This window comes from Mobula birostris, chromosome 10, assembly GCF_030028105.1.
Source record: "Mobula birostris isolate sMobBir1 chromosome 10, sMobBir1.hap1, whole genome shotgun sequence".
NCBI classification, from domain to species: Eukaryota; Metazoa; Chordata; class Chondrichthyes; order Myliobatiformes; family Myliobatidae; genus Mobula; species Mobula birostris.
In genome coordinates, this window is record NC_092379.1 from 136730247 (window position 1) to 136749213 (window position 18967).

An 18967-nucleotide genomic window follows, 5' to 3' on the forward strand; every position below is an offset into this window, starting at 1 on the left:
GATACACTACCCTGATGTGGTTGAAGGATGTAGCTGAAGGAATAAATTCTAGAGATAGAGTACAGCTTTCTCTCACAATTATAAATCACAACTAGCAATGTCAGTAAGACTAAGGAATTGGTTGTGGACTTCAGCAAGGGGAAGTCAAGGCCACACTAACCAGTCCTCATCGAGGGATCAGCAGTGGAAAGGGTGAGCAGTTTCGAGCTCCTGGATGTCAACATCTCTGAGGATCTATTCTGGGCCCAACGTATTGATGCAATTGCGAAGGTAATGGCTATATGTCATTAAGAGTTTGAAGAGAAGTTGTATGTTACCAAGGACTCTCGCAAATTCCTACAGATGTAGAGTGGAGAAAGCAACCATTCTAACTCGTTGCGTCACCATCTGGTATGGAGGGACCATTGTACAGGACTGGAAAAAGCTGCAGAGGGTTGCGGACTCAAACAGCTCCATCATGGGCACTAACCTCCTCAACATTGAGAACATCTTCAAAATATGGTGCCTCAAAAAGGTGGCATCCAACATGAAGGACCTCATCATCCAGGACAAGACCTCTTCCCATTGCTACTATCAAGGAGGAGGAACAGGAGCCTAAAGACACCTACTTGAATGTTTCAGGAACAGTTTCTTCCCCTCCACCATCAGATTTCTAAATGGACAATGAACCCATAAACACGACCTTAGTATTTTTCCCTCTCCTTTTGCACTACTTATTTAATTTAATTTTCTTTTTTATATATAGTTATTGTAATTAATTGTTTTTATTATATGCATTGCATTGAACTGCAGCTGTAAAACAACAAATTTCACAAAATATGCCAATGGTAAATAAAGGCATCTGTTAGTCTTACGAGACCATGGATCTGTGCCTGGAAAGTCTTCACTCTCCAGGGCACAGGCCTGGGCAAGGTTGTATGGATGACCAGCAATTGCCCATGCTGCAAGTCTCCCCTCTCCACAACACCGATGTTGTCCAAGGGAAGGGCATTAGGACCCATACAGCTTGGTACCAGTGTCATCGCAGAGCAATGTATGATTAAGTGCCTTGCTCAAGGACACAACACGTTGCCTCGGCTGGGACTCGAACTCATGACCTTCAGGTTGCTAGTCCAATGCCTTAACCACTTGGCCACGTGCCACAATGATATTAAACCCGATTCTGATGCGGAGATTATATTTTTTGGCAAATGATTTTCCATAAGGTTCTGTTGAAGCATGTTTCAAAGGGAATGGCTGAATAGTATTTGATAATTATTTAAGTGGAAATTGGTTAAGTATTTGAAGTGGAATAAGATGCAAGAGTTTTGGCAGAGTCTAAGGCAGTGGAACTTGTTTTGGATTTCTTGAGCAAACATGTTTATTTTTACTATGATTAGATTTTTAACTAGTGGAAATTCCTGCTACAATTCTCTCAAACAAGTAACGACAGTGTGAAAACTTCATTTGGGTGTTGGCCAAATCTTTATTTACTCTGTCCCGCCAATGTGTTTCCATTCAAGTTCTGCCACCAGCTCACCAGTGCTGTGAAACAAGGGCCAAATGAAATACAGTTATTGAAAAAGGAGCTTTCTTTTCATCAGTATTGCCTTAGGATAGACATAGGTTGTTGAGGTGAAGGATCTGTCCATTGCATTAAACCTATATTTAAAGCAGAGATTAATAGGTTCTAGGGGTTAAAGGTTACAAGGAGAAGGCAGGTGAATGGGATTGAGAAGGATAATAAATCAACCATGATCTAATGGCAGAGCAGACTTGATGGAATGAATGGCTTATTTCTGCTCCTATGTCTTATGGTCTTAATGTACAGAGCGAACTTGGGTTCAGGTCCATAGCTCCCCAGAAATGGCCAATGAAGGTTGATAACGCAGCAAGAAAACCATATGGCATGTTTGCCTTTATTAGTGGAGACACTGAGTTTAAATTTCATGAAGTTATGTGGCAGCTTTATAAAATCTGGCTAGGATTATTGCATTCAATTCTGGTCACCCCATTAAAGGAAGGATGCTGAGGTTTGGAGAGATGCAGAAGATGTTTACCTGCACACTGCCTGGATTAGAGGGCATGTGCTGTGGGGAGAGGTTGGACAAAATTGGGTTCTTCTCTCTGGGAGCAGCAGAAGATGAGTGGAGAACTGATAGAAGTTTATAAGGTTATGAGAGTCATAGATAGAGTAGATAACAGATTAACTTTATGTCAAAATGTCTAATACTAGAGGGCATGCAGTTAAGGTAAGCACAAAGGAGATGTGCAAGGTGAGAGAGTGGTGGGTGCCCAGAATATTCTGCCAGGAGGCAAGTACATCAGAGAGGTTTATGAGATTCTTGTGAAGTGCGGAGTGGGATGTAGGCATTGTGCAGTCATGAGGGATTAGCTTATATAGCCATTTAATTATCTTGGCACAGCATTGTGGGCTGAAGGGTCTGTTTCTATGCTGTACTGTTCTATGCTTTGGGTTCCAACTAAAAATAGTTCAGCTGGGTTTCAGCTAAAGATAGATTAAATCTTATTCAAGTAACACTAGCTGCTTGTGTGATTGGAAATTCAGTCATTTTCTTTTGACGTCATTCCAGAAGCAAATTGAGTTTACTGTTGAACATTTATTGTGGTGTTACCCAGCCATTCCAATAAATTACATCTTTAAATCACTTGAACAGAGAAGTTTTAAACTAACTTCAAAGCTAGAAACTGCTTAGATATAAAAACTGACAAAAGAAGTTATTAGCCTAGATAGTATTGTTGGTGATATTAGTAAATATTTCATTTCCCTGCTGTTATTTTAGCAAAGGCATTAAGCTATTTAAAACAGATTAATGCAAGTATATATAAAACACAGAACAGAACAACACACTTTGAATTGAAATGGGCCACCTGTTCAATACCCTGCCAAAACTTATTTCCATTGATACTAACAGACCTGAATACCTTATTTATTAATTTATATAGTTACAAGGACAGCACTTTATTGCACATCCCTATTTACCCTTGACATCACTTCCATTTCAGAATGCCATCCTTAGATCCCACATCCTGCAGTGGGTCTAGAGGCACATATATACGACGAGCAGATTAGACCACCTCAAGGCTATCAGCGTTGGGATTTCACAACAATTGAATGCTTTCACGTCCACCACTAGGAGCTGGGAATCTATGCAATGAATCATTTACTAAAGTTCCCCTCCAGTCGTGGTGGGATTTGAACTTATGTCTTTTGGTTATGAGTACCTGCCTCTGATTGCTATTCCTGTAAATAGGGGTTTGCTACCATACCCCTATGCAGGGGAGTATGATATAATGATTGATCTATAAGAAGTTTCCTGCTTTGTAACATTACCCAACATATCTTTCTACCCTCTTGTATCCTTCTATTTCTTCCTGGCTGGAGTTTGTTCCCCAGCAGTCTCAGTATAAAGCAACCAAACTGGTCACTATGGATCTCTGAGATGCGTTGGGGGACAATATTGTTTTGAAGTCCTATTTCAAAGCAGCTCTTATTGAACAGTCTGTGGCATGTCACTCCAAGCCTTGGCCTTCTTCTTGGCAATAGCCAGCCACGGAGGCTCCACTGTAGCCAGTGGGGCAAGCTTTGTGTTGGGCATTGGCCGCTTCTCCCTCATTCCCCATTCCACAGGCTTGTGCCTTTGGCGGTAGGTGTGAACCTGCAGAAAGAACAAAAAAAAAGTCGTCTCAATCATCTCAATAACAAAGCAAACCCAGAATCTAGACTTGAGCTTTCATAAGTCTGCATTGAAGTAAGTTGGGTAATTGTTACTTCATTCAAAAAGGATCAGCTTTAATTGTCACCTGTACATCAAAACATACAGTGAAGTGTGTAGTTTCCATCAACGAGCAACACAGTCCAAGGGTATGAGGGGGAACAGCCCCAAATGTCCTCCATGCTTCTGGTGCCAACTTAGCATGCCCACAATTTTCTAACCTCCGAGAGGTAATGTTGCAGCTATATAGGACCCTGGTCAGACCCCATATGGAGTACTGTGCTCAGTTCTGGTTGTCTCACTACAGGAATAAGGTGCCGCACAAGAGGTTGATGAATAAGATACGGATGCATGGAGTCGGGGGAAGAGTATTGGCATGGATAGTGGATTGGTTAACAAATGGAAGGTAGAGAGTTGGCATAAATGGGTGTTTCTCCGGTTGGCAGTCAGTGGTGAGTGGGGGTGCCGTAGGGGTCGGTGCTGGGCCCACAGCTGTTTACCATTTACATTGATGATTTGGAAGAGGGGACTGAGTGTAGCGTGGCAAAATTTGCTGATGACACTAAACTGAGTAGAAAAGCAAATTGTACGGAGGAGGTGGAGAGTCTGCAGAGGGATATAGATAGGTTAAGTGAGTGGGCCAAGGTCTGGCAGATGGAATACAACGTTGGCAAATGTGAGGTCATCCACTTTGGAAGGAATAATAGAAGAGCAGATTATTACTTAAATGGTGAAAGTTTGCAGCATACTGTTGTGCAGAAGGACTTGGGAGTGCTTGTTCATGAATCACAAAAAGTTGACTTGCAGGTACAACAGGTTATTAAGAAGGCAAATGGAATGTTGGCCATTGCTAGAAGGATTTAATTCAACAGTAGGGAAGTCATGCTGCAACTATACAGGGTACTGGTGAGGCCGCACCTGGAGTACTGCGTGCAGTTCTGGTGTCCATACTTGAGGAAGGATATACTGGCTTTGGAGGCAGTGCAGAGGAGGTTCACCAGGTTGATTCCAGGGATGAAGGGGTTAACCTATGAGGAGAGATTGAGTCTCCTGGGACTATACTCTCTGGAGTTCAGAAGAATGAAAAGGGATCTTATAGAAACATACAAAATTTTGAAAGGGACAGATAAGATAGAAGTAGGAAAGCTGTTTCCATTGGTAGGTGAGACTAGAACTAGGGGACATTGCCTCAAGATTCAGGGGAAGAAGATTTAGGATGGAGATGAGGAGGAACTGTTTTTCCCAGAGAGTGGTGAATCTGTGGAATTCTCTGCCCAGGGATGCAGTTGAGGCTTCTTCACTCTCTGTTAAGAAACAGTTAGATAGGTTTTTACAAAGTAAGGGAATTAAGGGTTATGGGGAAAAGGCAAGTAGATGGAGCTGAGTTTACGGACAGATCAGCCATGATCTTATTGAAAGGTGGGGCAGGCTCAATGGGCTGAATGGCCTACTCCTGCTCCTATTTCTTATGTTCTTATGTAAAAAATAATTTTTATAGCCGGAGAATTGTGGAATGCTCTGCACAGACTGTGATGGAGGCCAAGTCCATGGGTATATTGTAGGTGGAAGTTGATAGTTTCGTGATTGGTCAGGGCATCAAAGGACATGGCATGAAAGCAGGAGTATGGGATTGAGTGGGATCTGGGATCCGCCATGATGGAATGGCAGAGCAGACTCGATGGGCTGAATAGCCTAATTGTGCTCTTATGTCTCATGATCATGACCTCAGGAAGGATGTAGAAACCAGAGAAAGGGTGCAGAGGAGATTTACAAGGATGTTGCCATCATTTTGTGATTCTGATTGGTATAATTCAGAATAGAAACTTTCAAGAGGTTTATAAGATATTTTATTTGCGCTTGTTCTAATTGCATTTATTGTTTTGGAAGCTTGTTCTGTTTTCAACTGCCAGACAAGAATTTTATGTGCTCTCTCAGCTAACTCATAGTACCTTTGCTTAGTTCTTATAATTGCTTTTTTCCATTCTATATGTCTGAAACGTATTATATTGTAACTTCTTATTGACGAGTTGCCTTCGTTTTTCTTCTGACATATATCTTTGAGATTCTTTTTCTAATTTTGTAATCTCTTTTTCCAATTGATCTAATTCTGCCATATATTCTTTCTTAATTTTAGACGTATAACTTATTATCTGGCCCCTCAAATATGCTTTCATCGCATCCCATAATATAAATTTATCATCCACTGAATGAAAATTTGTTTCCAAAAAAAATTGGATCTGCTTTTTCATAAAATCACAAAAATCTTGACATTTTAATAACGTTGAATTAAATCTCCATCTATAAGCCACTTCTTCCTTATCAGTCATTATTATTGTCATTAATAAAGGAGAATGATCTGACAATGTTCTTGCTTTATATTCCATATTTTTCACTCTGTGTTGAATATGCATTGATAATAGGAAAAAATCTATCCTTGAGTAAGTTTTATGTCTATGAGAATAGAACAAATAGTCTCTTTCTTTAGGATTGATTCTTCTCCATATATCAATCAAATTTAAATCTTTCATCAGATAAAGTTAGATTTACTACCTTCGATTTTATAACAGCCTTAGTTGATCTATCTGAGATTGGGTCTAAGCAAAAATTAAAGTCTCCTCCAATTAATATTTTTTCATGTTCATCCGCCAAATTCAAAAAAGCTTCTTGTATGAATTTTGCATCATTTTCATTTGGTGCATAAATATTCATAAATGTCCATAATTCAGAGAAAAGTTGGCAATGTATAATCACATATCTCCCCGCAGAATCGGTTATTACATTTTATATTCTAATTGGTAATGTTTTATTGATCAAAATTGCTACTCCCCTCGCTTTTGAATTAAATGAAGCCGCAACAACACTACCCACCCAATCTCTCTTTAGTTTCTGATGTTCTATTTCTGTTAAATGCGTTTCCTGTAAAAAGGCTAAATCTATCTTCATTTTCTTAATATGTGTTAAGATTCTTTTTCTTTTCACTGGTCCATTAAGCCCATTAACATTAAAACTCAAAAAATTCAGTAAATTATCCATTATTCTTAACAAAGTTACTCCAATCTAAAACATTACTTATCTTCTCAACTCTCATAGTTCCTTGGGGAATCTCTTTGAACTTCACCATGTTGCTACGTGTTTCCCTCCCAACCCTCCAGGCAAAAAGAAAGAAAAAGATAGAAAAGATGCAAAAAAAGAAAAAACAAAATACCCCCCCACTAATGTTGTGAATGAAAAGATACACAACACTACCCCCCTCCATTTTGCGGGTCGTGGCTAAAGCCACGTTTGCACACATGATTAGCGTAGCAATTGGTCAGTGCTTCTTCCAGCTCCCCCGCAACAAAAAAAAATTATATATATATAAACAAAATTAATGTTACTATTCCCAACTAGTATTCTTCAAATTTAATCTTTCTTCCCCGCCTCGTATAATTAATAATATATTTATATATTCATCCGCCCAAAAATCCAACAAGTCCATTCTTTGACCCAGTCTTCATCTTCAATCTATCTCGCTCCCCTGGATTTATTCTTGTATCTGGTGAATATTCAGAGAATCTTGCACAAACTGCTCCGCTTTCTGGTAGTCATCAAAAAATCTTCAAGGTTGCAGGATAACACAATATAAATTGATAACCATGATCCCACAGGATTTTTTTCACTGGATTAAATTTCTTCCTTCTCTTCAAAAGTCCATAACTTATGTCAGGGTAGAAAAAAACTTTGTTCCCTTGAATCATCAATGGCCCTTTTCTATCCTTGGCAGCTCGAGCAGCTGCCTGTAGAATCCTTACCTTGTCTTGAAATCTTAAGAATTTTATTAAAATCGATCGTGGATATTGGTCATCTTGTGGTTTTGGTCTTAGAGCTCTATGTGCCCGCTCAATTTCAATTGATCGAACCTCCTCTTTCATTTGCAAAACTTCCGGGATCCATTTTTGAAAAAATTCTATTGGATTTTCTCCCTCCATACCTTCTTTAAGACCAAGTTTCTATTCTGAATTATATCAATCAGAATCACAAAATTATGTTAATGAGATAGAAAAGTTTTTATCACAAGTAACTCTTCCAAAATTGAATTCGGAAGAACAGAAGGGATTAGATATGCCTTTTACATTAAAAGAAGTTGAAGAAGCTTTAGGATCACTTCAAAGTAATAAATCTGCGGGAGAAGATGGTTTTCCACCTGAATTTTATAAAAAGTTTAAAGATTTATTATTTCCTCTCTTTATGGAACTAATACGTCAAGCAGAAAAAACACATAAACTCCCAGAATCTTTTTCAACAGCAATTGTAATAGTATTGCCAAAAAAAGACAGAGACCCTATGAAACCAACATCATACAGGTCTATTTCTTTATTGAATATGGATTATAAAATAATAGCAAAAATTTTATCGAATAGATTATCTAAATACTTACCAAAATTAATACATATGGATCAAACAGGATTTATTAAAAATAGACAATTGGCAGATAATGTAACTCGGCTACTTAGTATAATTCATTTGGCACAAAAAAGGGACGAGAAGAGTATAGTAGTAGCCTTGGATGCAGAAAAAGCATTTGATAGATTAGAATGGGATTTTTTATTTAAAGTATTAGAAAAATATGGGTTAGGAACATCTTTTATAAATTGGATTAAAATTTTAAATTCTAACCCTAAGGCTAAAGTAGTGACAAACTCTCAAATTTCAACACCATTCCAGTTAAAAAGGTCAACTAGACAAGGTTGTCCATTATCACCTGCTTTATTTGTACTGGCGATAGGGCTATTAGCAGAACTAATTAGAATTGATCCAGATGTTATGGGTTTTAGAGTTAATCAGGAGGAATATAAAATTAATCTTTTTGCCGATGATGTTTTGATTTACTTAACAAACCCACAACATTCGTTACATAAATTATCTTCTAGATTGGATGAATATGGGAAGGCATCAGGTTATAAAATAAATTGGGATAAAAGTGAAATTTTACCTCTTACTAAAGGAGACTATAGTCAATGTCGATTAGCAACCCAATTTAGATGGCCGGTAAATGGTATAAAGTATTTAGGTATTAGACTTGATAATGATGTAAAGAATTTATATAAATTCAATTATTTACCACTATTGAAAAAAATTCAAGAAGATCTTGACAAATGGATGATACTACCAATAACATTAGTAGGTAGAGACAATGTTGTAAAAATGAACTTATTTCCTAGATTACAGTATTTGTTTCAAACATTACCAATACAATTGCCACAGAAATTTTTTCAAGAGTTAAATAAATGTGTGAGAAAATTTCTTTGGAAAGGTAAAATGTCAAGAATGTCATTGGAAAAATTGACATGTAAATTTGAGTTAGGAGGGTTACAACTTCCAAACTTTAAGAATTATTATAAAGCAAATCAACTTAGATTTATTGCATCCTTTTTCGATGATCGAAAACCAGCATGGATTAAAATAGAATTAGACAAGATAGGAGAAAATAGACCTGAAGATTTTATATATAAATGGGAATCTAAATGGATACGGGAAAAGAAAGAATCTCCTATATTAACACATTTGATTGATCTATGGAATAAGATAAATGTTGATAATGAAATACAGAAATCTTTATTAGCAAGGAGACCTTTGTTCCAAAACAGACTTATTCCTTTTACAATGGACAATCAACTTTTATATAATTGGTACCAAAAAGGGATTAAATTTATAGGAAATTGTTATGAACGAGGTATATTGATGTCATTTGAACAACTAAAGGATAAATATAAAATATCAAATAACACTTTCTTTTGTTACCTTCAATTAAGGGCTTACTTAAAAGGTAAGCTGGGTCAAACAATGTTTTTGCCAAAACCTAATGAAATTGAAACTTTAATTCAAAAAGGGAAAATTAAAAAATTTATTTCTTGTATGTAAAATTTGATTCAAAAACAGACAATTAAACAAGGAATCCATAAGTCAAAACAAAAATGGAAACCAGATCTGAATATTAATATTGATGAAACAAATTGGTCAAGACTCTGTCTTGATAGTATGACAAATACAATAAATGTTCGACTTAGATTAGTACAATATAATTTTTTACACCAATTATATATTACACCACAAAAAATAAATAGATTAAATTCAAATCTATCCGATAAATGCTTTCGGTGTAATCAAGAAATTGGTACTTTCTTACATTCTACTTGGTCTTGTTTTAAAATTCAACCCTTTTGGTTAAATTTAAGAGTCTTATTGGAACAAATTACTGGAACTCAGCTTCCACATAACCCTGTATTATTTCTATTAGGTGATATTGAAGGGATTAAGCCGAAACTTAAATTGAATAAATATCAGAAAGAATTTATAAAAATTGCATTGGCAGTAGCTAAGAAGACTATAGCAGTTACTTGGAAATCTGATTCGTGTTTAAGTATGAATCGTTGGAATAATGAAATAGCTAGTTCTATTCCACTCGAAAAAATTACTTATAATTTGAGATAAATATGTAACATTTTTGAATATTTGGCACCCTTATTTACAAAAGATAAGATGGCATATTTAAGTGCTCCGATAAAGATCTTGGTCCCTTGGGGAAAGTAACGAATAATTATACCAAATTTATTTCGATTTCATGGAGCATGTGGAAACCTTCCAACACCCAGGCGGTTCTTCTTTTTTTTCTTCTTTCTTTTTTAGGTAGGACTATATATGGGGGGGGGGGAGGGTAGATACTATCTTTTCATGTATTTATTTTGAAAATTCAATAAAAATTATATTAAAAAAAAAAGGATGTTGCCTGGATTGGGGAGCATGCCTTATGAAAACAGGAACCAATTTCCCACGGGATCAATAAAGTATGACTATGACTATGAGTGAACTCGGCCTTTTTTCCTTCGAGCGACGGAGGATGAGAAGTGACCTGATGGAGGTGTATTAAGATGATGAGAGGCATTCATCGTGTGGATAGTCAGAGGCTTTTTCCCAGGGCTGAAATGGCCAGCACGAGAGGGCACAGTTTTAAGATGCTTGGAAGTAGGTACAGTGGAGATATCAGGGGTAAGTTTTTTATGCAGGGAGTGGTGAGTGTGTGAATGGGCTACTGGTGACGGTGGTGGAAGCGGATATGATAGGGTCTTTTAAGAGACACCTGGACAGGTACATGGAGCTCAGTAAAATAGAGTACTAAAGGTAACCCTAGGCAATTTCTAGGGTAAGGACATTTTTGGCACAGCTTTGTGGGCCAAAGGGCCTGTATTGTGCTGTAGGTTTTCTATGTTTCTATGTATGGCTTTGGAATGTGTGAGGAAACTGCAGCACTTGGAGGAAACCCTTTTGATCATGAAAAGAATGTACAAATTCTTTGCAGACAGCAGCGGAAACTGTGCCCTGATCTTGTAGGCTGGCACTGTAAAGCAATGGCGCTAACACTATGCTAAGGCCTTGTACCATACCTTGAGTGGTTATCCTGGACAGGTATTCCTCCTTCACACTTGTTTTCATTTCCTTGCTCTGTATGCCAGAGGGAGGCTCCTTATCTGCAACCTTCTTCATCAGGTGCTTTGTCGCTTCCTTATAGAGAAAAGAAATTGAAGTTAATTAACTCATAGCACATTAACTGAGTTACATCATTCAGTTTGGTAACTGCTAAAGGCATGGATTTGGTGTTCAAGTCATTTTCTCAATTACAAACACAAGAGATTCTGCAGATGCTGGAAATCAAAGCTACACACACAATATGTTGGAGGAACTCAGCAGGACAGGCAACATCCATGGAAATGAATAAACGATCACGATTTTGGTCTGAGACCCTTCATTAGGATTGGGAAGGAAGGAGACAGAAGCCAGAATAAGAAGTTGTGGGGAGGGGAAGGAGTACAAGCTGGCAAGAGATAGGTGAGAATAGATGAGCGTGAAAGGTGGGTGGGTGGGAGAGGGAGGATGAAGTGAGAACCTGGAAGTGATAGGTGGAAGAAGGAAAGTATTGAAGAAGAAGGAATCTGATAGGAGAGGACAGTGGAACATAGAATAAAGGGAAGAAGGAGGTGATGGGCAGACGAGAAGAGGTAAGAGTTTGCAATTAAGTGTTCAATATGAATATTATTTAATAAATGTTACCATTTTTGTGTCTGTTTGAATCAGGGATTGCTCCCCCAGAAGCTGGGCTTTTTCCTGTGTCCCTGCATACTGGTCTTGAAAGCCTTTCTGTTTCTGTCTTGCTAAGGAGACCCAAGCTGGCTCTGAGGCGTTGACTCTTGGACTGTCTACTGGTTCGGGTTTGGCTGGAATAGCGTTCCTCTCTGCGTAATAGATTTGGGAAATAAAACACACTTTCCAGTGAAAGGAAACAAGTACTGATCTGATCATCTGCTTAGATCCACCAGGCTATGTAAAATATTCCTTTTACTCTCAGGGGCACTTGAAGGTAACTTTGAGAACTCAATGCCCAATTAATAGCTGCAAGTTAATGCAGGAGCATATATAATAATTTTATGTTAACATGATTGTTGAAGTATCAATTTTCTCCAAAGCTGAGGCTATAAGACCATAAAACATAGGAGCTGAATTCGGCCATTTGTCCTATCGAGTCTGCTCTGCCATTCCATCATGGCTGATTTAGTATCCCCTCTCAGCCCCATTTTCCCTCCTTTCTCCTGTAACCTTTGACGTCCTTGCTAATCAAGAACCTATCAACCTCCACTTTAAATCTGCCGAGTGACTTGGTCTCCACAGCAGTCTGTGGCAATGAATTTCACAGATTTACCACTCTCTGGCTGAGGTGGTCACAGCCTGGAGGTGGTTAAATAAGGTAAGGACACCAAAGCTACAGATTGTAAAAATGTGAGGGAAACTAATAATGGGAGGTTTCCTTATCAAGAGGGTGGTCAGAATATGGAACTCCATCCCAAATTGAATAGCTAAAGTGGAGAGCGTCAAGGTGGCACCCATCACTGAGGACCTCCACCCAGACATCCCACCTCTCCCGGAAGTTCCAGGAGTCTCCTGCATATTAACAGTGACTCCCTCATGCCCGCAAATTATATACAATATCACGGAAATCAATTTTTTTGAGAGCGAGCGAGTGCGAGAGAGTAAGAGAAAGAGTGAGAGTGAGAGGGAGCACGAGAGACAGAAAGCGCACCATGGCAGAGTGTTCCAAAAAAAGGAAATATAAAATGTACTTCACCCCAGAGTACCCTAAAGTGTATCCCTGCCTAACAGGGGTCAAAAATAATGACAGTGTTACTCACTGCGCTGTTTACAACAATGACTTTTCTTTTGCCCATGGTGGGTTAAAATGTAAAAGACATGTTGAGGTGAGTTTAACAGGTGTCATTTGTTCATTTGCATAGCTAAAGTTATTAAAACTAGCTGGCTAGCTGCTAAGGAGCTACTCTATTGCAGACATCCCACCTCTCCCAGAAGTTCCGGGAGTCTCCCGCAAATTGACGGTGCTACCTCCCTGAAATGAGTTTTTGCAGGGTGGGATGTCTGTCCACCACCCAGGACATGCCTTTTTCTCATTCCTACCATCAAGGAGGAGATACAGGAGCCTGAAGATGCATACTCAACATTTTAGCAACAACTCCACCATCGGATTTCTGAATGGACAAAGAACCCATGAACAATACCTCGCTATTTTATTTTTTAATATATTTCTCATATGCTTTACATTCTGCCCTTGCAAAAGAACAAATTTCTTTAAGGTAGCAGTATTAAATGAAGAGGAGGGGGAGGATTCATTAACAGAGCATATACAGTTATATAATAGAAAATAATGTTGGCAAAACCATAGAGAAATTGTGTAATGTTACCACAATGTTGTCTACTACCATTAGTAATGGTGTGAAATAGTCTCCATCACCTCATCTCAACATCATTGTTAACTGCTGATGGAAGTGGGAGCAGGAAGCGTAGAATCAAATATCGCTGTGATGATTGTACGTTCTAGTATCAATTGTTTGGCGACAATAAAGTATAAAGTATAAAGTATAGATCAAGTCATAGGTCAAAGTAAACTAAAATTCCACACCTGATGTTTTACCGAATTCCACATAGGTTTCACTATTCTTTCTCTCATTATTTCCTCGAGAAACAAGATGCTTTTCTTCCATAGCAGTTTCTGTCGAGGTCTCCAGTGAATCATGTATCTCAGGCATTGGACACTGAGCCCTCTGATCCTCTGGCAGTGATTTGGCTGCCTTTTTACCGATATCTTTTTCAGTCCCAGTTGACAAAGAGGCCCCTGCTTGCCCACCTGTGGCACTATCTCCTTTCCGGAGTGCTGGGGTTTGTGTTGCTAACCGCAATGTCTCTCCCGCAGGGTCTTTTCTCTCTGTTGTATGTTCAATACTACCTTCTGTTGAATATTTGTAAAGAGGTGAAGTTCTTCTCAGCCTGACACCAAATGGACTTCCCTTGGTATCCTGTTCAGTTTCTGCTTGTCGTTCTATATCTAGGAGATTGTTGTCCATAGATGCTTGTTCATTTTCATCAGCTTTCACTTTCAGTGGCAGATTAAGAATCTGTTGAGCTGTTGAATCTTGTTTGGCACTGCCTTCTGATCTATCTTCACAACAGCCCGATTTTGGCACTGTCTGAAGATTCCCGTCCACATTCTTTCTCCTGGTATCCATTATGGATCTCTGCCAAGCAGATGCGATTGAGAACTTGATGGAGCCTTGATTACTAGGCCTGAGATGTTCCTGTGACAGCTCATCTGGAACAGAAAGCTCAGGCTGTGCCTGACTGTGGGCGAATTGTGAGGTAGATCGCTCAGATTGTTTTACTAAATCTTCAGATAGAATGCCAACACTGTCTGTCAACTCATTGCATGGCTTTGGAACATGTTCTGGTCTGTGATTTAATAAGCTCTCAACATCTGTCCCTTCCATGACTGACTGATCTGTCAGGCTACTTTTCACACCTTCTTGGCACTCTTTACATGAACCCAACTTCTCATTAGAGGGTGTCACTCCCTTTGCTTGTTTAGATGTCAAACTATGTTCTGGTGCACTTAATTTATTTAAAATTGGTCCCCCTTGTCCTTCTTCCTGGAGCTGGGCAGCCAAGTTGCATTTCAAAGATGGAGTTGTGACTGCGCCCGTGGAAACCAAATCTCTTTCAACCTCCCCCAACAGGAAACCTTCACCAGTCGTGGATTTGTCTGCCTCCTGAACTCTATTCTCAAGACAGTCCAGTGAATCAGCAACAGCCACTGGTGTGGTACCAGATGGCAATGCATCATTTGCCTTTATGTCAATGACGGCTTTTGTTGAAGATAACTTGGAATCCTCTTCATGAACCAGAACAGTTTCTTGTCCCAACTGCCCAGCAATGGGATTCTTCTCAGTGTCAGGCATGCTTTCAGAAGGAAAGACTGGTTCTGAAGGAAGTACCTCTTGACTTATAGTGCTAGGTGATGTATCTGTACTCAGATTGGTGACTTCACCATCGGATGCATCTTCAGGCTCTGCACTGTGACTATCAGAGGTGGCAAGTGCTTTGGAAATGTTTGGAACTTTTTCTGCACATTCCTCGTTATTCACTTCAAGAATCTTTGGACAAGGCATTTTATTAAAATGAACATCAATGTCACCATCCACCAATGCATCTGTTTCATAGGGAAAACCAGAGGAGATGCATTATTTAATATCATTCTACAATAATGAAAATGATGAGCAACAACATTAAACTTCAAATCTCAGACTTGTCTAATAGTCAGTTTTATTGCTGCTATGTGGTTTTAATTGCAATGCTAGTTTTAGAATCACAGCACTCTATAGCACAGAAACTGGCCCTTCGGCCCATATAGTCTGTCCTGCATTAATAATCTGTCTAGTCCCATCAACCTGCACCCGCACCGTAGCCCTCCATACCCCTCCCATCTGTGTACCTATCCAAATTTCTTTTAAATATTGAAATCAGACCAGCATCCACTACTTCCACTGGCAGCTTGTTCCATACTCTGAGTACCTTTTTGAGAGAAGAAAGTCCCCCTCATGTTCCCCTTAAACATTTTACCTTTCACCCTTAACCCATGACCTCTAGTTGTAGTCTTAGCGAACCTTAGTGGAAAAAAACTGCTTGCATTTATCCTGCCTGACTGGCAGACCACAGTTTGTGTGGCTTCAGAGCTGTGTGTCAGACATGGCTATAGGCAGCACTGGGGCCCCACAGGGGACTGTGTTGACTCCCTGTTTACTCTGTATACCTCAGTCTTTAGATACAACACTGAGTCATGTCATCTGCAGAAATTTTCTGATGACTCAGCAATAGTTGGGTGTATAAAGGGGGGATGGGAGGATGAATGCAGGGTTAGCAAAGGGCAAAGTTTATTTAGACCACAGCTAAAGCACAGTGCACAGTTTCATTTGTCACACTATAGAATGGGTGCGGAGAGTTACAAGGACGAAAAGGTTTCTTCATGAAGAAAATTTGGCCAGTCTAGGCTGATCTTTCTGAGGAGCAAGAGCCTGAGGGCAGATTTAGACCATAAGACCATCAGAAGGAGCAGAACTAGGTCATTCAGCCTATCAATTTTTCTCTCCCATTCCGTTATGGCTGATTTACTTTCCATTTCAACCCCATTCTCCTACCTTCTCCCCGTAAACTTTGACACCCTGGCTAATCAAGTATCTATCAACCTCCGCTTTAAATATACCCAATGACCTGGTCTCCAGAGCTATCTGTGGCAATTAATTCCACAGGTTCACTACCCTTTGGCTAAAGAAGTTCCTCCTGATCTCTGTTTTAAAGAGATATCTTGTATTCTCAGAGTAGGGCAGCTCTGCTCAGGTCCTAGACTCCCCCACTATAGGAAACATTCCCTCCACAACAGTGCGACTTTCGTGACTATAGTGCACTGTAGATAATAATAATCACATTTTAATTTGAAACAGCAGATAGTTATGATAGTTTGATTATTATCTAGTGTTTTTGTTAGTGAATAAACTTATATATAAAAAAAAGGAAGGTGTTATTTCCCTTAGTGGAGAGGCTGATAACTAGAAAGCAAGGGTTTTAAGATAACAGAATTAGAGAGGGTTGACTTTTTTCTTCATCTAAAGGGTTGGGGATCTGGAACTTTGCCTGAAAGGGCAGTGAGGACACAAAGTACCAGAAAATGTGTGATGTGCAATAAACTTCACGGATTCTTATTGACGAAGTGCTAGAACTGGTGTTTATCTCGGTCGTTGGTGGCATGGACAATGATTGCTATGTTTCTGTCATTCCACAATCAACCAAATCTACTTTAAAGCAGTTTCACAGAGGACTTCATTGGCTTTTGGAATGGCTGGACATCATTGAGAGAGAGAAAGGAATTTTTCTTTTCTCCTATATTTCTGTTCCTTTCCTACAATGCTTTGGAAAACAAATACTGGCTTTGCCTGCAACAGCTGCATCCAAGGAAAAGAATAAACAGGATAAATGAACTGGGGGGAGGGGTGGGGATCACTGCTGTGCAGCTCTTTCATGCAGAGAAAGATCCCAGAACAAACAGTGCGAGGAGTGTTCACCGGACTGCTCACCAACTCATTGTGACTTTTTTCCTTTGGAGAGGAACAAGGAATTTAAGTGGGTTTTTCACTGACCAACCCTAACTACTACGTGGGAGAATTGGGCTATCAGAATATATTGACAGTTTAGTTCTCTTTAATCAATTATCTCCAGTCAGTCTATTGTTTCGTTAGATATTTGTACTGAAGTTGTAAAGAACATACCGTTTTCCTGTTGACATTCATTTGGCAGCTGATTTACAGTAGCACCAACCTGATTCCTTCCACCTTTCCCTTTATCCTCCGAACCACCAGATTTTTCTCTCTACGGGATTGAAATATTAAGTTAGTTTATAAATCTTTTAAAACATCATAATGCATAGAATATAAAACGTAGTACAGCACAGTACTGCCCCTTCAGCTCATGATGTTATGCCAGCCCCTTGACCTACTCCAAGGTCAATCAGTCTCTTCCCACTTCCACAGCCCTCCAGTTTTCCATCATCCATGTGCCTATCTAAGAGTTTCTTAAGTGTCCCTAATGTATATGACTCCACTGCCATCCCTGGTGGGGTGTTCCAGGCACTCACCACTCTCTGTGTAAAAAACATCCCCCTATACTTTGCTACAAATTCCTTAAAATATGCCTTCTCATATGTGCCATTTCCACCCTGCGAGAAAAGGTCCACTCGATCGATGCCTCTTATCATCTTGTACACCCCTATCAAGTAACCTCTCATCCTTTATCTTCATTCCAAAGAGAAAAGCCCCAGCTTGTTTTACTCATCCTGGGATTCTCTAATCCAGACAGCACCCTTGTAAATCTGGTCTGCAACCTCTCTAAAGCATATACATTACTGTGCAAAAGACTTAGGCACATATATATATATTGTTTGGAATCAAATGACCTTGCCTGGTGTCTCAGGGCTGGGTGTGCCTGCGCCTGCGTCACCCCTTACCCCTGGCGCTCCCCTGCCACCTGTCCCACACCCCTCCTGCAGCACTCCACCCTTGCCATTCCCAACATTCTTTGCTCCTACCAGATTTACAGACTCACTCTCTGCTCCACGTTGACAAATACAGTATTGTGCAAAAGTCTAGTTATATAGGTGTGTCTAAGATTTTTGCTCATCCTTCCTGTAATGAGGCGACCCGAACTGAACACAATTTCGCAAGTGTGGTCCAACCCCAGGGTTTTGTAGAGCTTCAACATTACTTCATCCCTCTTGAGCTCATTCTCCTAATGAAGGGTAACACACCAAACTCCTTCTCAACCACCCCGATCAATTTACGTGGCATGATCATGATTAACTATGTTCCCTAGCATTAACCACAACACAAGACTTACACTGAGATGTGAACTCTCCCAGCTTCTTCTCGTTATTTATTTATGTTTTAATTTGTAGATACCACACGATATCAGGCTCTTCTGGCCTAATGAACCTGGGCCACCCTATTACACCCATGTGACCATTTAACCTACTAATGCGTACATCTCTAGAATGTGGGAGGAGACTAGGGAAACCAACGTGGTCACAGGGGAACTTATAAACTCCTTAGAGACAGTGGCAGAATTGAACCTGGACTGCCGGCGCTATATTGGCGTTATGCTAATCGCTATATTACCTTGCCACAACTCAGTACGTTTGATGGCAGTCATGAAAGGACACTGGCTTAGAATCATTGATCTTAGTAATGGAACTATACAAGAACTCCTATTGTTCTGCCTCCTGGTTCAGTGCATGTTGACCTGCTCATTCTGGAACTAGTGTGGAGAACCTTCTC

The 18967-nt window shown here is 39.6% G+C and overlaps 1 protein-coding gene across 1 annotated transcript in view; it reads right to left on the reverse strand.

The window, feature by feature from the left end:
• Window positions 1–1409: 1409 nt before the first annotated feature.
• Window positions 1410–18967, reverse strand: part of LOC140204364 (uncharacterized) — a 94436-nt gene continuing 76878 nt past the window's right edge. The window contains 7 exon segments of the mRNA XM_072271041.1: window positions 1410–3620; window positions 3622–3659; window positions 8458–8460; window positions 11138–11255; window positions 11802–11983; window positions 13717–15297; window positions 17408–17507. Of these exon segments, the coding sequence (XP_072127142.1) occupies window positions 3492–3620; window positions 3622–3659; window positions 8458–8460; window positions 11138–11255; window positions 11802–11983; window positions 13717–15297; window positions 17408–17507 (2151 nt within the window). The 3' untranslated portion in view covers window positions 1410–3491.